General features: G+C 39.6%; 1 protein-coding gene across 1 annotated transcript in view; it reads left to right on the top strand.

The window, feature by feature from the left end:
* CSMD1 (CUB and Sushi multiple domains 1) overlaps window positions 1–25,277 on the top strand; it is a 2,470,978-nt gene that overhangs the window by 441,329 nt on the left and 2,004,372 nt on the right. Inside the window, 1 exon segment of the mRNA XM_063916678.1 lies at window positions 3,934–4,150. Coding sequence (XP_063772748.1) covers window positions 3,934–4,150 — 217 coding nt within the window.

Genomic DNA, 25,277 nt, shown 5'->3' with positions numbered 1-25,277 from the left:
TACTGTAATAATAATAATAATAATACTTTATTATCAATAATTCAAGAAAGACATGAACAATCAACGAAACTAAAAGCAAGCATATACAAAAACCATAAGAGCAGAAAGAGCACTTCTCAAACTAAAACACTTCCAATTATCTTGATTTTGTCCGGTTTAACATATTTATTGCTGATGGGAAAAAACTACCCTTTAACCGGTTAGTCCGACAGAGAATAGAACGATAATGCCTATTAGATGGCAGCACAGAAAACATCCCCACATTTGGATGAGATAGATCTCCCAAGATACTTCTCACCTTAGTGAGGAACCTTTTTTCATATATATCCTCAATACAGGGCAAACTAACTCCATTAACTCTACTCGCAGTTTTTACCACTCTCTGAAGGGACTTACGTTCTACGGCAGTGCAGGTACCAAAACATACCATAATTCTATATGTAAGGACGTTTTCTAAAATGGCCGAATAAAAATTAACTGAAATCTCCTTACATATTCCCGCCATACGCATTTTCCTCAATAAAAACAGGCATTGTTGGGCTTTCTTAACAACACATCGTGTATGAGTACCCCAGGACAAATCATTGGAGATGTTAATACCCAGGAACTTAAAAGACTCAACCTTCTCCACTTCCTGATCATTTACAACTATAGGACAAAAGGGCTGCTTATGCGATTTCCTAAAATCTAAAATCATTTCTTCAGTTTTTTTTTTACAATTAAGATTAAATGATTGGTTTGACTCCAAGCCTCTAACCTAGCGACCTCAGATCTATATTCTAGCTCATCATTCTTACTAATTAAACCTACAACTGTAATATCGTCTGAAAATGTAATAATGTGAACTGACTCTGATTTAGAAATACAATCGTAAGTAAACAGGGAGTACAGAAGGGGACTCAGTACACAACCCTGAGGCACCCCCATACTAATTACAAGCTCGCTAGACAGAGAATTATGCCATCTAACAGATTGGGGCCTATTTGTCAAAAAATCCCAAATCCATCTGCATACAAAATGATTTAATCCTAACTGAGATAATTTACACACTAACAATGTTGGTATTACCGTATTAAACACTGAACTGTAATCCACAAACAAAATTCTCGCAGAAGAACATGTGGATTCTAGATGGGTAGCCGCACAATGAACCAAAGTGATAGCAGCGTTATACAACAACCTATTTGCTTTGTATGCAAACTGGAAAGGATCCAGATTAGCTGGGATATTTTTCTCAGCTAATGGGAGAGATAGAAATACTAGGCAAGGCCCTTACAAGTTCACTAGAAAAAACATGCATCTTCATTCTACACAGATCATCAGATAAGGCAGCCATGCTGGGTGGACTACTTTAGTCACAATTAGAGATGAGAAGTTGTATTTTATGAAATCTAAACCCTCCCGGACCTAGTGGATCTGAGTTGACCAAGTTCTGGCTCAGATCTTCCTGCAAGGCTCAGATATGAAAATGAGCCAAAACACAGAGATCCTGATGTCAGATCTCAGTGTTTTGGTATGGAAAGCTGGCTGCTCATATCCAATCAGCTGCTGCTACCATGGTAACAGGCTGCTAGTTGCCTGAGAATGTCTGTCTCTCAGCCAACCGGTGACCTGTTACCATGGTAGCAGCCACTGATTGGATCTGACAAGCTGCATGAGGCGGCATTACTTCACGGGCTGCTGCTGCCACTGCCATGATCTTCTGGGTACCTGCTATGATGTATATTACTTATATTAAATTATATAATATTATATACTCAGCGGCGGGAGTCCAGCTCCAATGTGGTACCCATTTGCAATAACATCATGAACGTGACCCCATGACATTGTGATGTTGCCTATATGCCTGTGGCAGAGTACTGCAGCTGACTGCATAGGAGAAAGGCTGAACTCAGGATTCCTCTGACTCACAGCTGCAATTGGTGAGACTCTTGGAGGAACTGAGCTGTGATGAGGAGGAGGAAGAAGGGCAATAAAGGATATACTGTACAGACTATGAGAAGATGAGACACAAAAATTATTATACATAGACTAAGGTATAATATTTCATATACATAAAGTAGGGTGGTCTTCAGGTTGCCGACTGTCGGGATCCCGGCACACAGTATACCGGCGCCGGAATCCCGACAGCCGGCATACTGACAGATTTTCTCCCTCATGGGGGTCCACGACCCCCCTGGAGGGAGAATACATAGTGTGGCGTGCATAGTGTGCCACCGTGCCCACAGCGTGGCGAGCGCAGCGAGCCTGCAATAGGCTCATTTGCACTCACCACGCTGTATGGTATGCCGGCGGTCGGGCTCCCAGTGCCGGTATGCTGGTCGCTGGGAGACCGGCCGCTGGCATACCATACTACACCCCATAAAGTAGACTATCAAGGAGGTTCATTAATTAATATACAGACTAGGAGAGGGTAAATTAAAGGTATATGTGGAGGGAACTAATGCAGCATTTAACAAGACAGAACACTTTAGATGTTATATAAACAGTTTTCATCTTCTCTGTTTTATTGTGAGACAACTTTATTATTTTGCGTAAGAATAGATACCCCACTCCCTCTTAGGTGACGTGAGGCCTGCCTCTCTCCAAGATATTTAATAACTATATGTTTATAGGAGAGCTTTTAATGGTGGACTTCTTCCTACAAGTTCAGAATATGGGGTACACTAACCTATATATATATATATATATATATATATATATATACATACAGTCTATATCTATCTATCTATCTATCTATCTATCTATCTATATATATATATATATATACAGCTACGTGTGGTTACCTATTTCATGGGACTTTTGCAGATAAATCCTGTTAAAGCAGTGTTGCCAGTATTCATGAGTTTGGGTTGCCAACCACAGATATTTATAAGAAATAATTGGTGTATCACATTGCTAATAATTCACTTCTTACTTTACAAAACTGGGAGAGAGCACAATACAAGAGAGATTCTGAGAGTATATGATGAATACTAGATTAATACTATGTGTATAAAAGCTTTGCTGTGTGGCGTAATTTGTATTACAGCTCTGCTGTCTAGTGTAATGTGTATAACTGCTCTGATGTCTGGCGTAAAGTATATAAAGGACTCTGCTGTGTGGCATAATGTGTATAAGGGCTCTGCTGTCCAGTGTAATGTTTACAAGGGTTCTGCTGTCTGGTGTAAAGTGTATAAGGGACTCTGCTGTTTGGTGTAATGTGTATAAGGGCTCTGCTGTCTAGTGTAATGTGTATAAGGGCTCTGCTGTCTGGGGTAAAGTGTATAAGGGACTCTGCTGTGTGGTGTAATGTGTAGAAGTGGCTCTGCTGTGGTGTAATGTACAGATGTAGCCATGCTGCTCTTACTGTGATGCGGCATGCTGCATGGCGGTCCAGGCTATCACTATTCACAGCCGGCGATCACTTTATGAATTCCTTTGCTGAATCACAGCAAAGATGAGCATGGCTACATCTGTATCAGGGGTACTACTGTGTGGAGTAATGTGACTAACGGACACTACTGTGAGATGTAACATTTACTCTAATGTGCCATGTATTTGTGCCATTGCTCTGTTACTTAGTTTAACCTGTCAGCTCACTGCAGCCTTTGACCAATATTGGTAAAAAATGTAAAACAATATTGTGAGCTGTACAGTATGTTAATCAAAATTGTCTGTAATGACTGGAAATGTATATTTTTTAGGTTTAATAATACTCTTGGAACAAAAAGAAAAGCCCAAATTATTGTACAGTGTATGTGATTTATTAATGCTCTTTGTACATTATGTACATGAAAAACACTCTGGATATTTACTTCACCATTTATGTTTGGCTATATACAGTATTTATTATTTACTGAACCTGTAGTTTTCCTGTGTACATTCTAGGAACAGCAAAGCTGTGAATTATTGTATGGAAATGTACATTTAATGCAATTTTTTTTTTAATAGGACAAAATTGTGGAGGTTTAGTACAAGGTCCAAATGGTACAATCGAAAGTCCTGGGTTTCCACATGGGTATCCAAACTATGCGAACTGCACGTGGATAATAATAACTGGTGAGAGAAACAGGATTCAATTGTCATTTCACATCTTTGCCCTGGAGGAAGATTTTGATATTTTATCAGTTTACGATGGACAGCCTCAACAAGGAAATTTAAAAGTCAGGTAGGAGATCTTTATTTGCATTTATTTCCGAAGTTTTAAAGGATTTCTCTAAATTTGTGTGTAATGGTTAATTGCTTTATGTGACAGTAATTGGCCCTAGAAAACTTGTAAAGGCCTATTCTGATTGAAATGGAATTATGAATGTTATTGGCCAGTTGTAGTTATGGCTAATCTTGTTCTTTCTGCTTCTACGGTGACATATCCAACCCCCCACTTTTAATTACAGTTGTCTTATTTATGCTAAAATCCTTTAGTACAGTAATTACAAGAATAATGGAGAAACCCTAATTATCAGGTTTATTAAAGCATTTTACATTATGTGGTCAGTACATTATTAGAAACACAGCGCTAAAGTAATTCCATTCCCTTTGCAATTTAGCAGGAATGCAATTACTGTAGCTCTGATAATTTTTCAGGCACTGAAAACTTAACTTTACCATGAATTTTTTTTCAAGAAATACATTTAGAGCTCTTTTTAGTTCCCAAAAAATTACCTGTTTTCAGGAGAATACAAATAGAATCCATCACAAGTTCATGGGCCTACAATATGTGCTTTTGCTGCTACAATCGTGAAAACAGGGTAATTATTGGGAATTATTTTGGGGTGTGTGGATCATTAGATCGACAGTGTCTAGGTCGACAATGTTTAGGTCGACCACTATAGGTCAACAGTCACTAGGTCGACAGGGTTGGAAGGTCGACAGGGTTTCTAGGTCAACATGTGCTAGGTCGCCAGGTAAAAAGTTCGACATGAGTTTTTTTTTCTTTTCTTTGTAGAGTGACGGGGAACCCCAGTTAGTGCACCGTGTCCCCTTGCATGGCTCGCTTCGCCTGCCATGCTTCAGGCAGATTACAATTTCAATCGTAGTCCACGTGGATCATTAAGTATGAAAACGTTCAAAAAAAGAAAAAATTGTTAAAAACTCATGTCGACCTTTTGACCTGTTGACCTAGCACATGTCAACCTAGAAACCCTGTCGACCTTCCAACCCTGTCGACCTATAGTGGTCGACCTAAACATTGTCGGCCTAGACAGTGTCCATCTTCAGACTGGATCCCATTTTGGGGACCTCGCCAGGTCCCCCCCAAAAAATCTCCAATAAGTGCACTGTTGGGCTGACTTCAGTGCTAATTGGATAGCCCCTGAAGATCAATTAGTCTGTGGTAAATTACCATGGACAATGAATTCCATAATGTGTTCTATCCTCCACTTTGATGAGTCACAATGACTGTTGTGAGGTGTGCAGCATGGCTTGGAATGACTGCTGATATGAACATTTTATTGCCTTGTAGGTTAGCTACAATTGTATCAGCAAATCTAGTGCAGATGTTTTGTTAGTTCCATTGGATATTGGACACATTTTAAGATGTTCCTTTATTTTGTATCTTGGAACATAGATTTTAAACAATGCAAAATAACTTGAATGAGAATAAGTGCACTGCTTCATAATAATAAGTTTTTCAATAGCTATGTAAATATGGACCGCTTGTAATAATGTAGTACTGTAATATTTGTGATTAAATATGTGTAATAAAAGTGATGACCGCTGCTGAAACATAAGGTCAAAAACATAAAACAAAAGGGTGCAATAAGCATCAATACTGTATAATGTTTATAATTCTTTGTTAAAAAGTAAGGAACCGAGGGGCAGGTTTTGATTGTAAGTACGTATATGGAGAGTGGTGTCCTTTTGCATAATAGTAAGGTCTTTGGGCAGACTTGCTATTGTAAGAATCCCTAATAAGAAAGGATTAGATATAGTTATTAAGCCAGCCTAAAGTGTAGCATGGTACAAAGGAAGCACTTCGTTGGAATCCCTTGTGTCAAACTCATGTGTTTACACTGTTATCTGTCAGAAACAATGTATATAGTACAGTACGTCAGTAAAAAATATTGTCTAAGGTTGGTATCCCTGAGATGGTGTTTTCAAATGAATGTAGTCTTGAAGGTTTGGAAGGTGTCAGAAAGCAGTTGGTGCAGGTGGGCTCTTCTATATTGAAGCTTTATCAAAGACTCTTTGATAAGGTTCAATATAGAAGCAAATCTAGTCAGAGGCTCAGGATGCCTCCTGCCCCGCCGCTGTTTGGCACTTCCATTGTTCACCTGGCATTGGCACTTTCCAGCCCACCTAGCAGCTTCTCAGCTTTTATCCTTGATATCTGGATTAATCAACAATCAAGCTTGTTGCGGCCAATCAAATTACTTCTTCAGTAGACTACCATTATATCCAGACTGCTGGTATAACATTGCAAACAGATTGCTGCCTTTTTGACACACATCAGGTCCTTACTTTAAGAGTTCACATTCAGCATTGGTTTTTCTGCTGGTAATTAACACTCTCCGTTAAGGTTGAACCATATAACTGTGCATGTTACATAGTTACATAGTCAGTGAGGTTGAAAAGAGGCAAAATGCCCATCGGGTTCAACCTGTATTCTGCATTAATCTGTTTATTTTATAATGTGCATGCTGAAGTAATTGTTTAGTACCGATTTACAGCAATGATTCCTACCACTCCCAGATAATTTTAATGTCAATATGCTAAATGCTAAAGCCCTTGATACGTTTTCCTGTTAGAAATTTGTCCAATCCGTTTTTAAATGCATTTATAGAGTCTACCATTACTACTTCCTCCGGCAGTGAGTTCCAAATCTTTATTCCCCTTACAGAGAAGAACCCTTTCCTACGTTGTGTACGGAAGTTTCTCTCTTCTAGCCTCAGTGAGTGCCCACGCATCCTATACAGAGTTCTTTTAATAAATAAATCAGTTGCTAGCTCCGTGTAATGTCCCTTTACATATTTGAAGATATTAATAATGTCTCCTCTTATTCTCCTCTTTTCTAGTGAATACATATTTAATTTAGTAAGCCTCTCCTCGTATTCCAGTGTCTCTAAACCTTTAATCAATTTAGTAGCTTGTCTTTGAACTCTTTCTAGTTCCGCAATGTCCTTTTTGTAATATGGGGCCCAAAACTGAATGCAATATTCCAGGTGTGGGCATACCAATGATTTGTACAACGGCAGGATTACATCCTCATCCTTGGTCTCAATGCCCCGTTTAATGCACGCAAGCACTTTACTTGCCTTTTTTTTCTGCAGTTTGGCATTGTGTACTGTTACTAAGCCTATTATCTATGAGCACCCCCAAATCTTTTTCCACCATAGTTACCCTAGATTTTCTCCATCTAGAGTGTAGGATGCAAGTGTGTTTTTTGTCCCAAAATGCATAACTTTGCATTTTTCTATGTTGAACCTCATTTTCCATTTAGACGCCCAGAATTCCAGTTTAACTAAGTCATTCTGTAGAGATTCCACATCGGTTTCTGAGTTAATTACCTTACACAGTTTTGTGTCATCTGCAAAGATTGACACTGGGCTTTCCAGGCCTATTCCTAGATCATTGATAAATATAATGAACATCAGTTGACCAAGAACAGACCCTTGTGGTATTCCACTGACTACAGGTGCCCAGCTGGAGAACATCCCATTTACCAATACTCATTGTTCCCTGTTGTCCAACCAATTACCTATCCAAGTAAAAATAGTATTTCCTAGGCCAAGTTCCCTTAATTTGAGGACCAGTCTCCTATGTGGCACTGTATCGAAGGCTTTTGCAAAATCTAAGTAAACCACGTCCACTGCTTTTCCATGGTCAAGATTCTTGCTCACTTCCTCATAGAAGCTAATTAAGTTGGTTTGACATGATCTGTTCCTTACAAACCCATGTTGACTTTTAGTAATAAACTTAGTGGCATGTAGGTGCTCCTCTATGCTGTCCCTCAAAATGTCTTCTAATATTTTACCCACTATAGAGGTTAAACTAACTGGTCTATAGTTTCCAGGATTATTTTTAGTTCCCTTTTTAAATAAAGGCACTACCTCAGCTATGCGCCAATCCTTTGGTACCATGCCTGATCTAATTGAACTATTGAAAATCAGGTATAGCTGTTTAGCTAGCTGTGTCCTAAGCTCCATAATAACCCTCGGATGCAAACCATCTGGACCTGGTGATTTATTAATCTTTATTTTGCTTATTCTCTACAGGACTACTTCCTCTCTTAAACAGGTATCTAGCCAAGAGTCATTACATTCACTGTCGTTAAGCAATACTGCCACCTGTGCATCCTCCCTGGTAAATACTGACGAAAAAAAATTGTTCAATATTTCAGCTTTTAATTTGTCATTGTTTGTCAAGGATCCCAATTCATCCTCTAATGGGCCCACGTTCTCCTTCTTCAACCTTTTACTGTTTATATATTTATAAAACTTTTTAGGATTGGTTTTACTCTCAATAGCATTTTAGCTGCTCTTATAACTTTTTTGCATCTTTTATTGCATTCCTTGTAAAACCAGAATGACTCCTCCCCTCCATTAGATATAAATGTTTTAAAAGCACGCCTCTTATTAGCCATTGCTTCTTTGACCTCCTTATTAAGCCACATTGGTTTGTGCTTAATACTCTTGCGTTTACTGGTCATTGGAATGAATTTGTGAATATTGCTTTCAAGCAACCCTTTTAAAGTATCCCACATTTCTGAAGTGTCCTTGCCATGAAACAACTCATCCCAGTCAATGCCGTTTAGTGCCCGTCTCAGAATATTAAAGTTAGCTTTTCTAAAGTTTAATGTCTTGGTTGTTCCCTTATAGCTATTTTTCTTGAAACTGATGTCAAAAGTGATCATATAATGATCGCTGTTTCCCAAGGTCTCCCCAACTTTAATGTTTGATAATGTTTGATATAATATCCACGTTATTGGTAATAACTAGGTCCAGAATAGTTTTACCTCTAGTTGATCCTTCAATGTATTTAAAAACCTGTTGCTCCTAGTTTTTAAACATGAATCGTTCCTCCAATTTATATCAGGATAGTTAAAGTCTCCTAACACTAGGATGTCCCCCATTCCTGCTGCTTTTTCTATTTGCTGTAGGAGTTGTTCCTCCTTATGTATGCTGATATCCGGTTGCTTGTAACACGTGCCAATGACTAGTTTCTTTGCCTCAGTGCCCTCACTTGTGATCTCAACCCATAGCGACTCCACGTTATCTCCAATCCCCTTGCAGATAGTATCTATTACACATGGTTTAAGAGATGGTTTAACGAAGAGACATATCCCTCCTCCCCTTTTGGTAGCCCTATCCCTCCTAAAAAGAGAATAACCCTCCAAAAACGCAACCCAGTCGTGGGAGTCGTCCCACCATGTTTCCGTAATACCTATAATATCATATTGGAATTTTGATGCAAGACATTCCAATTCTCCCACTTTACCCAATAGGCTTCTTGCATTCGCAAGCATGCATTTTAGCATAGTGTTTCCCTTGACGGTTTGTTTTAATGGTATCTTATCTGTATTTACAAGTGACTTTCTGGAATTACTCTTACCTATTGTTAATCTCCTCCCCCCATTACCACCCCCATCATATTTAATACCTCCTTCCTCACTACTAGCACTATTTGACGTAATAAGGCTTTCTATGACCCGCCCCCTGATGTTAGTATCTTCCTTTATGCTTTGGACATCCTTTTCTATATTCTGCATCGTTGTAGAATACTCACCCGTAGGTAATAATTTTGGAATATCTCGGACAATACCAGTGTCCGTAAATCCGGTGTCAATACCCATGCAGATACCCTTGCCTGCTGATCCTTCGCTCCCCCTTCTCCTCCCCCAAATTGTTCCTTACCCCGATTTTTACTGTTCTCCCTCTTTGTCCCGTAGATACTAGCTTAACCCTCCCCCCAGGCTCCTAGTTTAAAAGCTCCTCCAACCTTCTAACCATCCTACCCCCCAGCACCGCAGACTCCTCCTCATTCAGGTGCAATCCATCACGACACCTATAGACATTGTTGTGCACCTATAGACTTGAATAACAACAATGGGTCTTCACTTGCCAGTACAACTGAGCTGCTATTGATATTATATGTTTTTATATAGTTAATTATATTAATTCGATCTTTTATATTTAAATAATATATTTGTACACATGTGTTTTTATATTTATTATTAACTAGCTAGGCACTTTTTTTATTCATTATATACTGTTAATAAATAAATGTTTCATATTGTGTGATATTTAAAGTATCACGATTGTTCTTTCTGCCATGTCGAAACTTAATTAAGAGCGCAGTACCTTCCTTTGTTTTCTATTTCTCCTTCCTTAGAGAATAGCTCAGTGGGCCACTAGACTTAATATATATATATATATATATATATATATATATATATATATATATATATAGAATTGGAGACTACGGCGCTCGGGTGCAGTTTATGTGGTAATTATGCACAGAATATACAGTAGAAATATTGTTTAAAAATATGATAAAACGTAGTGAATATAAAAGAAAATACGTGAAGTAAAAGTCCCTATTTCATATAGAAGCACTTCTCAATAAGTTATCAGAGCGGCAGCTTGTAATGTATATAAATATGCTTGGCGTGCATATAAAATTTGTTGCAAGAATTGGTGAAAACAAGCGCCCAAGAGTGTGATTTTTAAAATCAGGGAAAATGAAGGTATAGAGAAACGGATGATAAGGATCGGTTTAAAAACACTTATCTGGTAGGTAGAGACTTGACTCAAGCAGTACTCTTTTTGTGGATTAAGAACATGCGGATAAAACAGAAGAAAACTAACATAGTGTGTACCGTTTATGTTACGTATTATGTTACTGCTTAGTTTCACAGGCCTAATTAGGGAACTAGCTTATTCCCACAGAATATAAATTTGCAGCCTGAGCAGTATATATATTAAAAATACAAAAAATTTAATAACATAATCACATAAAAACACACATAAAAATAGCTGTATAGCATGCGTACAGAATAAAAATTATATCAGGTTTATCTGTCCATGTAAATGACTGAAATGCATGCGTACAGGATTTAAAATTATTTTAGGCTTATCTGTCCATAAAGAGGAGATGTCTGCAGGTACTCCCAACGCGTTTCGTCCGTCAGCAACAGGACTTCATCAAGGGGATGACCACACTGAGCAAGTTTTGCTCTATTTATGCCCAGAAGGAGGAAATTGGTAATGACATCACTTCCTGTGATTGTCATTAATTTTATTGGAAAACAGTATATCTATAATCTAATATGCACTCAAAACAGTGAAAATTAAATAGAATTATAAGTAAAGTAAAGAAGAACAGAAATTTTTAGCACTCACTTTCCCACGGATGTGAAGTGAGTGCTGTGGCGGTGCACGCCACCGCTATCCTCTTTCTCTTCTTCCCCACTTGTCCCAGCACATTACTGGTTCACCTTCCGATCCACTCCTTACACAGTGAATAATTCACCATTTAAAAGTACACAACGCCGGCCGGAAATGACGCATGCGTTCCACATGCGTTCCACCACCATTTCCGACGGCAATAGACGTTAATTCACTTTCTAATCATGTTTTCTATAAAAATTTCGGTTCTTCTTTACTCTACTTATAATTCTATTTAATTTTCACTGTTTTGAGTGCATATTAGATTATAGATATACTGTTTTCCAATAAAATTAATGACAATCACAGGAAGTGATGTCATTACCAATTTCCTCCTTCTGGGCATAAATAGAGCAAAACTTGCTCAGTGTGGTCATCCCCTTGATGAAGTCCTGTTGCTGACGGACGAAACGCGTTGGGAGTACCTGCAGACATCTCCTCTTTATGGACAGATAAGCCTAAAATAATTTTAAATCCTGTACGCATGCATTTCAGTCATTTACATGGACAGATAAACCTGATATAATTTTTATTCTGTACGCATGCTATACAGCTATTTTTATGTGTGTTTTTATGTGATTATGTTATTAAATTTTTTGTATTTTTAATATATATACTGCTCAGGCTGCAAATTTATATTCTGTGGGAATAAGCTAGTTCCCTAATTAGGCCTGTGAAACTAAGCAGTAACATAATACGTAACATAAACGGTACACACTATGTTAGTTTTCTTCTGTTTTATCCGCATGTTCTTAATCCACAAAAAGAGTACTGCTTGAGTCAAGTCTCTACCTACCAGATAAGTGTTTTTAAACCGATCCTTATCATCCGTTTCTCTATACCTTCATTTTCCCTGATTTTAAAAATCACACTCTTGGGCGCTTGTTTTCACCAATTCTTGCAATATATATATATATATATATATATATATATATATATATATATATATATCACGAGTCATGGCTAAATCACAGATGGCTAAATCACAGATTAAATTACATCCATAGGTTACTGCAGCTACACTATTGGCATTTCATTAACATTTATTTGATATATCTACTTATCAGTGCCTGAATTTTGGGAATTAATTTTCTGAATCAAAAATGTATCAAGCAGTATGAGTATTCAATAATAATATAGATCTAGAACTGAACATCAAACTATTGATTTGCTTGATGATGTTATAAAAATGCAGTATTTCACAAAAAAATGTGATGCTCTTATATGTTGATTTAATAGAAACTGCTCCTTTTCATTTATATAGAGATGCCTGGGGGGAAATATAATAGCCTGTGAGAAGCAGGAAGAGGAAGACTTTGTGCAAGTTCTCCCATTTTTTTAAAAGCAGCAATCATTTACACTGGGATTGCCGTGAAAATGACTGACGCTTAAAAAAAATGGGAGAACTCACACAAAGGAGTATATTGACTAAATAGCGTGTTTTTAGAAGTGGAGATGTTGCCCATAGAAACCAATCACATCTACATATGGAGCCGCGCTCATCTGAGGTGGCTCCATCGCAAAGAAGCTCTCCCGGCTAGGCGATCCGTCCACATAGTCACGCTGGGAGTGCACAGAGACACTCCCATTCAGAGCATCTCTGTCTGGGCGCGAGGATGGAGACGCTCTCCATTCAAGTGAATGGGGTGCATCTCCATCACGGGCGTACACGCCCAGGCAGATGGGGGTGCTGTAGGCAATAGGTGCGCCCGGGTGGGCGCACCTAGTCACAGACGGAGCCATGAGTAGCGTGGCTCCATCTGTACTTATCATTTATCTAGCAGCTTCTGGAAGATAATATTTAGAATCTGAATGGTTGCTATGAGCAACATCTCTGCTTAAAAAAAAGCTCTTTAGTAAATATACTGTACCCCAAAGTCTCACAATTCCTGCTTCTCGAAGGCTATTACATTCACCCCATTTTCTCTGTACAGCCCATACAGTATGTTCTCACATTTCCAAGTTTTCATAAAAAAAGGAATTGACAATGTCAATGTTTTTGTTAAATTTGTGTAAAAAATTAAAGCTGTTATATGCTATTGTTCACTTAAATAATTTAAATAATGTACTTTGCAGGGATTTATTGCCTCCTGACGAAGGATAAATACTTGCATTCACAAATGGTTTTCTGTGTATGTTATTTCTTGTTAAAGAGAAGCTCCCAGAGGGAAAAAAAATAGTTCATACCCTTGCCAGAAAAAAAATACAGATCTCAAGTAGAGGAGAAGATTATGTACAAATCTGTAAAAGCCACCTGAATGAAATAGTGTAGGATTACCTGAGTGCTGGAAAAAGTCAGCTACAAATACAATACATGTTGATTTACCTTTTTTTAATGCTGCTCTTGATACAGCCATTTGCATTAATGTTCAGTTACTGTTTTGAAAATGCCAAAAAGTTGAATTTTTCCTCAAAATCACATTTACTGAGCTTGCAAGTTCAAGTATCCAATACACAATTATTTCATTGTGGTTTCTTTACAATAATAATAATAATAATAATAATAATAATAATAATAATACATATTATTCTGGTTAGTGCTAAAATGCTTTAACTTTTTTGGTAAGATTCCTAAAACAGCTTCTAGTTGGCTGTATCAATATTTATGGCAATTTGCAGTATTAGGCTTGAAGCAGATAAGCGGATGTTACACAAATATGGTATGTGGTATTTGCTCATTAAAAGCTACACAGTATATAAATACCTTGCAGCATGCATTACACTTGGGCCCTCATTCCGAGTTGTTCGCTCGCTAGCTGCTTTTAGCAGCATTGCACACGCTAAGCAGCCGCCCTCTGGGAGTGTATCTTAGCTTAGCAGAATTGCGAACGAAAGATTAGCAGAATTGCGAATAGAAATTTCTTAGCAGTTTCTGAGTAGCTCCAGATTTACTCCTACATTGTGATCAGTGCAGTCAGTTTCGTTCCTGGTTTGACGTCACAAACACACCCAGCGTTCGGCCAGACACTCCCCCGTTTCTTCAGACACTCCCGTGTTTTTCCTAGAAACGCCAGCGTTTTTTCGCACACTCCCAGAAAACGGCCAGTTTCCGCCCAGAAACACCCACTTCCTGTCAATCACACTACGATCACCAGAACGATGAAAAATCCTTGTTATGCCGTGAGTAAAATACCTAACTTTTGTGTAAAATTTCTAAGCGCATGCGCTCTGCGAACCTTGCGCATGCGCACTTAGCGACTAATCGCAATAAAGCGAAAATCGTCAACGAGCGAACAACTCGGAATGATCCCCTTCATTTTGACAGTTTGTGTGCAGATGTGGTTTAATTGTACGGCAGGTGTCAAGTAATATATGTACACTTCTCTTTCCCACCAGTGGAAATTGACATTTAACCATTTATTTAGAGAGAACTCATAAAATGGACACATTAATGACTTTCATCTGATTAGCACAATACACTTACTCTCTGAACACAAGCCATTGCTCATTTCACACAACTACAGTACTTACAGTCCACATTGTCAGCAGCTGTATTACAGCCAACCAAGGGCACACAGCAAGCAATTTGAGCCATTTTGCCTGTCAGATGCACCTTTATTGTTTTGCAATTTTTGGAGCGTTTGCCAGTGATTTGCAAGCAGCTTATTAAATTTGTTGATTTGTATTCAGAACACTGAAAAAATCTGGATAGAAACTTGCTTCGAATTATGTTTGACATTAGAAATTTTGCCTTTTAAACATATGGTGCTTTGTAACTTGCATTAATACATTCCATGAACTGGTGATTTCAGCAAATTGCACCATGTTCCCGTGATATTTATTGCCATAGTTAACAATGTACACTAGGGCATTGGTGTTTTTATAATGGGTGCAATGTGTGCTGTGCACACGGGCCCCTGGGTCCAGGAGGGGCCCACACCGCACACATTGGACCCATGCTTTTATTACTTACCTTTCCAGATTCCCGTGTCAGAGATTCAGCTGCAGTGCAAAAATCACCACTAAAATGGTGACTGTGCATGTGTAGTACAGATTTAGCCTCCAGAACATGAGGAGAGGGCCCACCTGGAGCCCACACATGGGCCCCCTCCTCTGTTGAAATGCTCCTTCACTAGAGGAACATTTACTAAGGCGCAGTTTGTCACAACCATGGGTTATCAGTGGCTTTGACCAATAATTTTAAAATGACAATGGCAATGCTAAACCTGGCTTGTTTAGCATTAATTTCTAGTGCCATTTTAAAACACTAGTGAGAAACCATGCCCTAATAAATTTTCCCCCTAGGCTGTTTAAGTTACACTGTGATATCTCTGCGTGTATATTTGTTTAACAATGTAATGGATAGAAATGTAAACAAAAGTTGTAATGCCAGATTATGATATTTTATACAGTGAAAGTTAAGTATTCAATTATCAATTAAGTGTCACTTATAGCTATTTCTAGTTTCTGCAAATGTGGTAACTCAAATACTTTTATTTCTGATAAATGGATTATCAAAGGCCCTGATATTCATTTCTAATGGTTCTTAATGACTCTCATTACTTCCCTCTTTCACACCATAGCAGAGAGGCAAGTATTTTTGCTCCAAAAGACAGTCAGTAAACTAAAACTTGTACCAAACAAAATCAACCTGTATTACTAAGGGGTGGTCTTCTGTATGCCGGCGGTCGGGCTCCCGGCGCTCAGTATACCGGCGCCGGGAGCCCGACAGCCGGCATACTGACACTTATTTTCCCTCGTGGGGGTCCACGACCCCCATAGAGGGAGAATAAAATTGTGTGGCGCGCGTAGCGCGCCACCGTGCCCGTAGCGTGGTGAGCGCAGCGAGCCCGCAAGGGGCTCATTTGCGCTCGCCACACTGTCGGTAAGCCGGCGGTCGGCCTCCCCGCGCCGGTATGCTGGTCGCCGGGAGCCCGACCGCCGGCCAGCCGTAGTGAACCCTTACTAAGGCCTCCACAGTAAAGGCGAAAGTGAGGCACATTGCGTAAAGAATTATGCAAAACAATATATTGTGGATTTGGCATACAATACAAATAAAACATAAATTAGTAAAATTCACAACAATGGCTCTTAATTAGTATTGCAGGCTACTTAAAACAATGATTCTCTAAACCACTATACAACATAACTAGGATAAGATATGAATATGACTCTTGCTTTTATCTTAACTAAAATTTAGACTACAAAATAATAACTGAGAGTTCTTGTTCCCTTATCTAAATATCAATCTTACCAGTTTAATAGCACATTACATATCTAACAGTAACTTACTACAAGCTCATAACACTGTGCATTCAATGATGGTTGTGTACTTTACTAAACTGCCTACAACTTCTACAATCTTATTATCTAAAATGTCAAGAACAACATTAAATAGGTAATTTTTCATGGAGGATGCTGATTATATCATGTTTTAAAATAAAGTTTCTCTCACAAAATGGCAGTTTGTGTATGTATGTATGTATATATATATATATATATATACATATAAAATACACACACACACACACACACACACACACACACACACACACACACACACACACACACACGAAGCAGTGATTTTATCTCACTCAGCACAAAATTCAGTGGAGCTCTGGCTTCACTGTCTGACACCGTCTGTCTGATACAGCTTACACCGGACCACTGGAATTTGTTTGTGGCACAACAGGTCTCAGCAATACTTTGGTCTCTTTTAAGCTTATCTCACTAAGGGTGCTTAAAGCTTAATAGTGAAATCCTGACAAGGACCTGTAGTAGCTGACTTTAGAAAGAGTGTTTGCCAGTCTTTGTAGAACTTTAGTTGGACTTGAAAGGCAGTTGCTACTTTGAAACTTGGATGACCATACAATCATTAAAAATTATCTGTCAACATTGAAGGTGCCATAAATACTTTACATTAATGAATAGAAACCATTGACAGAAATATATGACTGTTCAAAATAGAAGGAACACATCAAAACAGGAGTCAATCAGAAAAGGGTGGCAGGATTTTGGGAGATGCAATGGGAGGGTGATGCTAAGGGCCGCGTGGGTTCCAAAAAATCCCATCATCACATTACCATTGGATCTCCACTATCTATGTCGGCATACATTGAAACTCTGCCGTCAATGGCAAACCATTGACTATCAGTTGCAAACCATTGCTGTATGCTAACCAATGATGATCTGTGTCCTTCCCTATTCTAGACTGATCTTTAACCCATCTATACAGTTCACAGTAGCTAACAATTGTCACTATGGTCCTCTCTCTCAATGGGTTTCTACACTGCATAACCAGATTGCTGAACACTGGGCCAAGTTCTACTTTTTTCTGCTCTGCAAAGAGGTTTTGTCTTATCCCTGAGTAATGTCTTCACAACTCACTAGAGATGGCACCTTTTGCTTTGCACCCCTGCATCTCATTTATTTCTACATCATCTCCTTCCTTTATCAGCACTACAACAACAAAAATGCCCTCTGTTTTCATAAGCTCTTTTTAACTCCTCTTTATTCATTTTCTAAGGGTGTCTATGAAGAACATTCTGGTGGATTTAATGTTTGGTGCATCTGTGGTCCCATGTGGCAAACAGCAGGCTGCAAGGGTACACTACTCAAAGTGATATATGTGTAGTTGTGGAGTATCACATAAAGACATCAACCCTTCACTTAACATGTTGCTTGTCATGTTATGTAAATAGCGTACAACAAGCAAATTTTAAGACATTGCAATTTCAAAGAGTTAATTCAACAATTACAAATCTAACCAGCACGTAAGGCATACCCACCCATTTGACAAATGCGCAATGTTAACAGTTTTTTTTTATTGCAGAATGTCCCAACTGACTTGAATACAGATGTTTCTGACATCCAGTATAGCGGGAGATTTATTAAATCTTGGAGAGGGATAAAATACCAATCAATAAGGTCCCATAATTTTTCAAACACAGCCTGTAAAATGACAGTTAAAAGCTGATTGGTTAGTAATTTATCTCTCGACACTGTATCTCCAAGCTTTGACAAGCTAATGATCAGCTGCAATGCTGCCACATCTTAGAAAGAGTGTGGAGATCAGCCCCTTTCAATGCACACATATTTTCACATTGTAGAAGTGCACAAATGGATGTGCTGATTGCTGAATGAGTTCGCAAACAAACTATGCACATGTAAAAATGTAAATATGTTTTGGTGCTAAGCCAAGTTGATTAATTTTAGTTATCATTCATGGTTTCTAAAACTCAAAAACATAGAAGTATATTATATATTAACAATACTTCAAAAATATAACTTTGTTTACAAAGTGATAGGGCCTCATTTTAAAGGTAATACATTTCCATTCATTTCAAAATACCCATTATCCTGATTGTTAAATGTTCCATGGGACAGAAAAGCATTAAGACAAAAAATAGTTAAATGTAACAGGGTAATATACTCCAGCAGAGAACACAAAGTAAAAAATATTATCTTAATGACAGATGGTTGCAACTTTCTTCAAGGTCTGATGACCATATAAATGATTTAATGCAGCAAGCCGAAGGACACAATTGTGTAAAACTGCATTAAAATGGACAAGACACGTATATCTCTTACACCAGATAAAATGTGCGTGTGGTGTAGGGTGAATAAACTTGTTTTGTAAAGTTATATATACTGTATATAATCACCAAGCCAGAATGTAATACAGGCACAGAAAAGTAATGAAAAATCAATCAATCATAATAAAACTTAAAAGTGAAAAGAATCCAGAAGATTAATGATGTTTTTATGTTATTATTTATATACATTGTTTAGCTGCTGTATCTGAAATCTATTATGTGCAGTGTTTTATAGGTCTGTACAAGCTATAAGACCCAACTAAAGGATTAAATAAATTAAAATGACTGAAAAATCTACATTTAAATGACCTTAAAGGTAATCGCATCATACTAGAGATTTAAGTAACCTTCTACAGGTATTGTTTGTAACCCTTTTTACAGTCCTTTTTTTTTTCAAATGAGTCCACCAAGTATCTACAGCATATCTAGGTATGTACAACTTTTTATTATTTTACAATTTTTCTTGGCATTTAAGATTTATTGCAAACAGTAACTCATGGTCCTAATCAAATAATCATTTTACAATTTGTAAGAAAGGGTAAGTAAGGAAAATGAATTACGATATTAAACTGTTTCAGTATTGATAAATTAACAAATTATGAATACAAAAGTATAATGCCATAGAAAATATCAATAATAAAATCAATAAAGAAATATGTTTATTATTTTGCAACCTGCAATTTGTAAAATGATCTCAATGCTGCATATTTTATGCCTACTATATTTCTCTAAATATAATATTCACTAAAGGGTTGTTATTATCTTTATTTTTGTCTACCTCCCAATGTTCTAGAATTGTCTAATTGGGACAAGTCAGTATTTGCTAAGTATTTACAAAAGATGGGTGAAGCCATGCATCACAGAAGGGCCATACATGACCAAGAGTAGACAGTGCTTCTGATATGCAATACTGCTCAATCCTGTTAATTTCCATTGAAAATACACCATGGCAATTGCATGCAGCATCCATTCACCAAAGCTCTTCTATGTAGAGCAACAGTAAAAATGGGAGTTTCTTCCCTAACTGTCTGGCCATTTGGGACAATGCCATCACAGTTGGGAAGGCTAGTCAGAGCCTTCAAATTCCCCTCCTAAATATAAAAACTTGGGGAAATGGATAGCATAGTGCTACTGTAGATCCTTTATGACAGATCAGTGCAGAGCAGTATAAAATATATCTTGAATATTTTTGTACATAAATGTGCCACTTAGTATCAGTCCACAAGACCACATACATATACATGTCAAAGAAAAAACATAAAACAAACATTAAGCATAATGACTGTAAAAAGACCTCCATACAGTAGTTCTCTGAGCAGCTCAGCATTCTATTAGCTCAATAACCAACATTGTACAGTAGTCAGTGTCAAATATGCTGTACTGTAAATTCAAAAGTGTCTGCAGCACATGATCATTTTATCAAAAGCAAGTTTATAGTGATGTTAAGCACATTTTTTTAAATATAGTTTGGGAGCTCAGACCAGCAAAATAATAAACTTACACAGCAGAACTTCTGCCAAAAAACAAAGATGACAGATTGTCTTTATAGTCCTGTCCTGTATGTTCAAAGATGGCATCTGCAATGCAACTTTTAAATGGATAAATACTACTGTAAGTACAATTTGTCGGGGCACAAAAAATGGCAGTTGCCAGATAATAGGATTTTAATACCTACCGGTAAATCCTTTTCTCTTAGTCCGTAGAGGATGCTGGGGTCACATCAAGAACCATGGGGTATAGACGGGATCTGCAGGAGACATGAGCACTTTAAGACTTTCAAAGGGGTGTGAACTGGCTCCTCCCTTTATGCTCCTCCTCCAGACTCCAGTTATAGGAACTGTGCCCAGGGAGACAGACATTTTAAGGAAAAGGATTTAATTTTTAACTAAGGTGAGATGCATACCAGCTCACACCTCAAGAACGCCGTACAACATGGCATTCAACACAACGCAAGTCAACGGCATGAACAACATCAGCAACAGGATGACTATAAATGTAACACAACATGTGTGTAACCACAACTAATAACTGCAGTTACAGTACGCACTAGGACGGGCGCCCAGCATCCTCTACGGACTAAGAGAAAAGGATTTACCGGTAGGTATTAAAATCCTATTTTCTCATACGTCTTAGAGGATGCTGGGGTCACATCAAGAACCATGGGGTTATACCAAAGGTCTGGAACGGGCGGGAGAGTGTGAACGACTCTGCTGCACCGATTGACCAAACATGAGGTCTTCCTCGGCCAGGGTATCAAACTTGTAAAACTTCGCAAAGGTATTTGAACCCGACCAAGTAGCTGCTCGGCCGAGACCCCCCTGGACAGCCGCCCAGGACGAACCCACTTTCCTGGTAGAATGGGCCTTCACCGAATTCGGTAACGGTAATCCAGCCGTAGAATGGGCATGCTGAATCGTATTACAGATCCAGCGCGCAATAGTCTGCTTGGATGCAGGAGTACCAATCTTGTTGGGAGCAAACAGGACAAACAGAGCCGCCGGTGTCCTAATCTGAGCCGTTCTGGTGACATAAATTTTCAAAGCTCTGACTACATCGAGAGACTTCGATTCCACTAAGGCGCCAGTAACCACTGGCACCACAATAGGTTGGTTCATGTGGAATGATGAAACCACTTTCGGCAGAAATTGCTGACGAGTCCTCAACTCCGCTCTATCCTCATAGAAAATCAAATAGGGGCTCTTGTGAGACAAAGCCGCTAATTCAGATACCCGCCTCGCGGATGCCAAGGCCAACAACAGGACCACTTTCCAAGTTACGAATTTTAACTCTACCTTCTGCAAAGGTTCAAACCAATGTGATTGAAGGAACTGCAATACCACGGTAAGATCCCATGGAGCCACTGGGGGCACAAAGGGAGGTTGGATGTGCAACACGCCTTTCACGAAAGTCTGAACTTCTGGAAGGGAGGCCAATTGTTTTTGAAAGAAAACCGATAAGGTTTAAATTTGTACTTTATTTGAGCCCAACTTTAGGCCCGCATCCACACCTGCTTGTAGAAAATGAAGAAAACGTCCTAAGTGAAACTCTTCCGTAGGAGCCTTCTTGGATTCACACCAAGACACATACGGTGGTAATGTTTAGACGTTACCCCTTTTCTAGCCTGAAGAAGTGTGGGAATGACTTCACAGGGGATACCCTTTCGGGCTATGATCTGGCATTCAACCATCAAATGTAGCCGCAGTAAGTCTTGATACACGCACGTCCCCTGCTGTAACAGATCCTCTCGTAGAGGAAGAGGCGAGGGATCTCCTATGAGTAATTCCTGAAGATCTGGATACCAAGCCCTCCTTGGCTAATCTGGAACAATGAGGATCGCCTGAACCTTTGTTCTTCTTATGATCTTTAACACTTTTGGAATGAGAGAAAGTGGAGGGAATACATACACTGACTGAAACACCCATGGTATTACTAGTGTGTCCACTGCTATTGCTTGAGGGTCCCTCGACCTGGAACAGTATCTGTGCAGTTTCTTGCTGAGACAAGACGCCATCATGTCTATTTGAGGAATTCCCCAATGACTTGTCACTTCTGTTAAGACCTCTTGATGAAGACCCCACTCCCCTGGATGGAGATCGTGTCTGCTGAGGAAGTCTGCTTCCCAGTTGTCCATCCTGGAATGAAGATCAATGACAGAGCGCTTGTATGCAATGACAGAGCGCTTGTATGTCTTTCCGCCCAATGGAGAACTTTTGTGGCCTCTAACCATGCCGCTCTGCTTTTTGTTCCGCTCTGGCGGTTTATGTACGCTACTGCTGTTATATTGTCCGATTGAATCAGGATGGGCAGATTGTGCAGAAGATGTTCCCCTTAAAGAATGCCATTGTAAATGGCCCTTAACTCCAGAACGTTTATGTGTAGACAAGTTTCTTGGCTTGACCATCTTCCCCGGAAGTTTTCCCCCTGTGTGACTGCCCCCCAGCCTCGGAGACTCCCAACCGTGATTACCAGGATCCAGTCCTGGATCCCGAACCTGCGCCCCTCTAGGAGGTAAGAGCTGATCAGCCACCACAGGAGTGAGATTCTGGTCTTGGAAGACAGGATTATTCTTTGGTGCATGTGCAGGTGGGATCCGGACCACTTGTCCAACAGGTCCCACTGAAACACTCTGGCATGGAATCTGCCTAACTGAATGGCCTCATAGGCCACCACCATTTTCCCCAGTAACCGAGTGCATTGATGGACTGACACACATGTCGGTTTCAGAATTTGTTTGACCAGGTTCTGAATTTCCAGAACTTTTTCCACTGAAGAAAAACTCTCTGTAATTCTGTGTCCAGAATCATTCCCAAAAACGACAGCCGCGTCGTCGGCACCAACTGTGATTTCGGCAAGTTTAGGAGCCAACCATGTTGTTGCAGAACTGTCAGGGAGAGCGTAATGTTCTGCAGTAACTGGTCCCTGGATCTTGCCTTTATCAGGAGATCGTCCAAGTACGGGATAATTGTGACTACCTGCTTGCGCAGGAGAACCATCATTTCCGCCATTACCTTGGTGAAAACCCTCGGAGCTGTGGACAGACCAAATGGCAACGTCTGAAATTGGTAATGACAATCCTGAACTGCAAACCTCGGGTAAGCCTGATGTGGAGGATAGATGGGAAAGTGCAAGTAGGCATCCTTTATGTCTACCAACACCATAAAATCCCTTTGCTCCAGAGTGGAGATCACCGCCTGGAGAGATTCCATCTTGAATTTGAATTTTCTTAGGTAGAAATTGAGGGATTTTAGATTCAGGATTGGTCTGACCGAGCCATCTGGCTTCGGGACCACGAACAAGCTCAAGTAAAATCCTTCTCCCTGTTGTGATGGGGAACCTTGATAATGACCTGATTTAGACACAACTTTTGTATTGCGTCGCGTACAACCTCCCTGTCCGGAAGAGAAGCTGGTAAGGCCGATTTGAAAAATCGGCGAGGGGGAACGTCTTGAAACTCTAGTTTGTACCTCTGGGATACTATTTCTAAAACCCATGGGTCCAGGGCCAAACGAACCCAGAACTGACTGAAGAGTTTGAGATGTGCCCCCACTGGTGCAGACTCCCGCAGAGGAGACACAGCGTCATGCAATGGATTTGGCAGAAGCCGGAGAGGACTTCTGCTCCTGGGAACCTGCCACCGACTGTGACTTTTTTCCTTTCCCCCTTCCTCTAGTAGCAAGGAAGGAAGAACCTCAGCATTTCTTGTATTTATTGGGCCGAAAGGACTGCATCTGATAGTGATGTGTTTTCTTTTGTTGTGCAGGAACATAAGGTAAAAAGGACGACTTACACGCTGTAGCCATAGATACCAAATCGGCGAGGCCGTCACCAAACAAGACACCACCTTTATACTGCAGAGACTCCATATTTTTCTTAGAGTCGGCATCAGCATTCCATTGATGAATCCACAATGCTCGTCTAGCTAAGACTGCCATGGCATTGGCCTTTTCACCCAAAAGGTCAATATCCCTTGCAGCTTCCTTTAGGTATGCTGCAGCGTCCCTGATATGACCTAGCGTCAAGAGAACGCAATCCCTATCCAGGGTATCTATATCAGATGACAAGTTATCTGCCCACATTTTGATAGCACTACTCACCCACGCACCTGTGGTGACATAAATGGATTTCAATGTAGTTTCCTGCCTACAATCCGCCGGATCCTTAAGGGCTGCTGTGTCAGGGGACGGAAGAGCCACCTTTTTGGACAGCCGTGATAGAGCCTTGTCCACAATGGGTGGTGACTCCCACTTTTCCCTATCCCCAGAGGGAAACGGATACACCACCAGAATCCTTTTGGGAATCTGAAACTTTTTGTCAGGATTTTCCCAAACCTTTTCAAATAGGGTGTTCAGTTCATGAGAGGGAGAAAATGTTACCTCAGGCTTCTTCCCCTTATACGTGCAGACCCTTTTGTCAGGAACAAGAGGGTCCTCCGAGATATGTAATACGTCTTTTATCACCACAATCATGTACCGAATGCTCTTTGCTAATTTCGGATCGAATCTGGTATCACTATAGTCGACACTGGAGTCAGAGTCCGTGTCGGTATCCGTGTCTGACAACTGGGCAAATTATCTTTTTTGTGACCCCGAGGGGGTCTGGACCTGTAACAATACATCCTCCACAGATTTCTTCCATGTCTGGTTCTGAGACTCCGATTTATCCAATCTCTTATTAATAAGAGCCACATTAGCATTCAAAGCATTCAACATATTTACCCAATCAGGAGTCGGCAGTGCCGACAGGTTCACTCCCACAGCCATCTGTGTCCCTAATACAGCCTCCTCCTGGGAAGAGCACTCCGCCTCAGACATGCCGACACACGTGTATTCACCACTCACAGACACACTGGGCATATAGGGGACAGACCCACCTAAAG

Source organism: Pseudophryne corroboree, chromosome 4 (assembly GCF_028390025.1).
Source record: "Pseudophryne corroboree isolate aPseCor3 chromosome 4, aPseCor3.hap2, whole genome shotgun sequence".
Taxonomy (NCBI): Eukaryota; Metazoa; Chordata; class Amphibia; order Anura; family Myobatrachidae; genus Pseudophryne; species Pseudophryne corroboree.
Note: the sequence above shows the minus strand (reverse complement) of the source record. Positions and strands in the feature narration are given on the sequence as shown.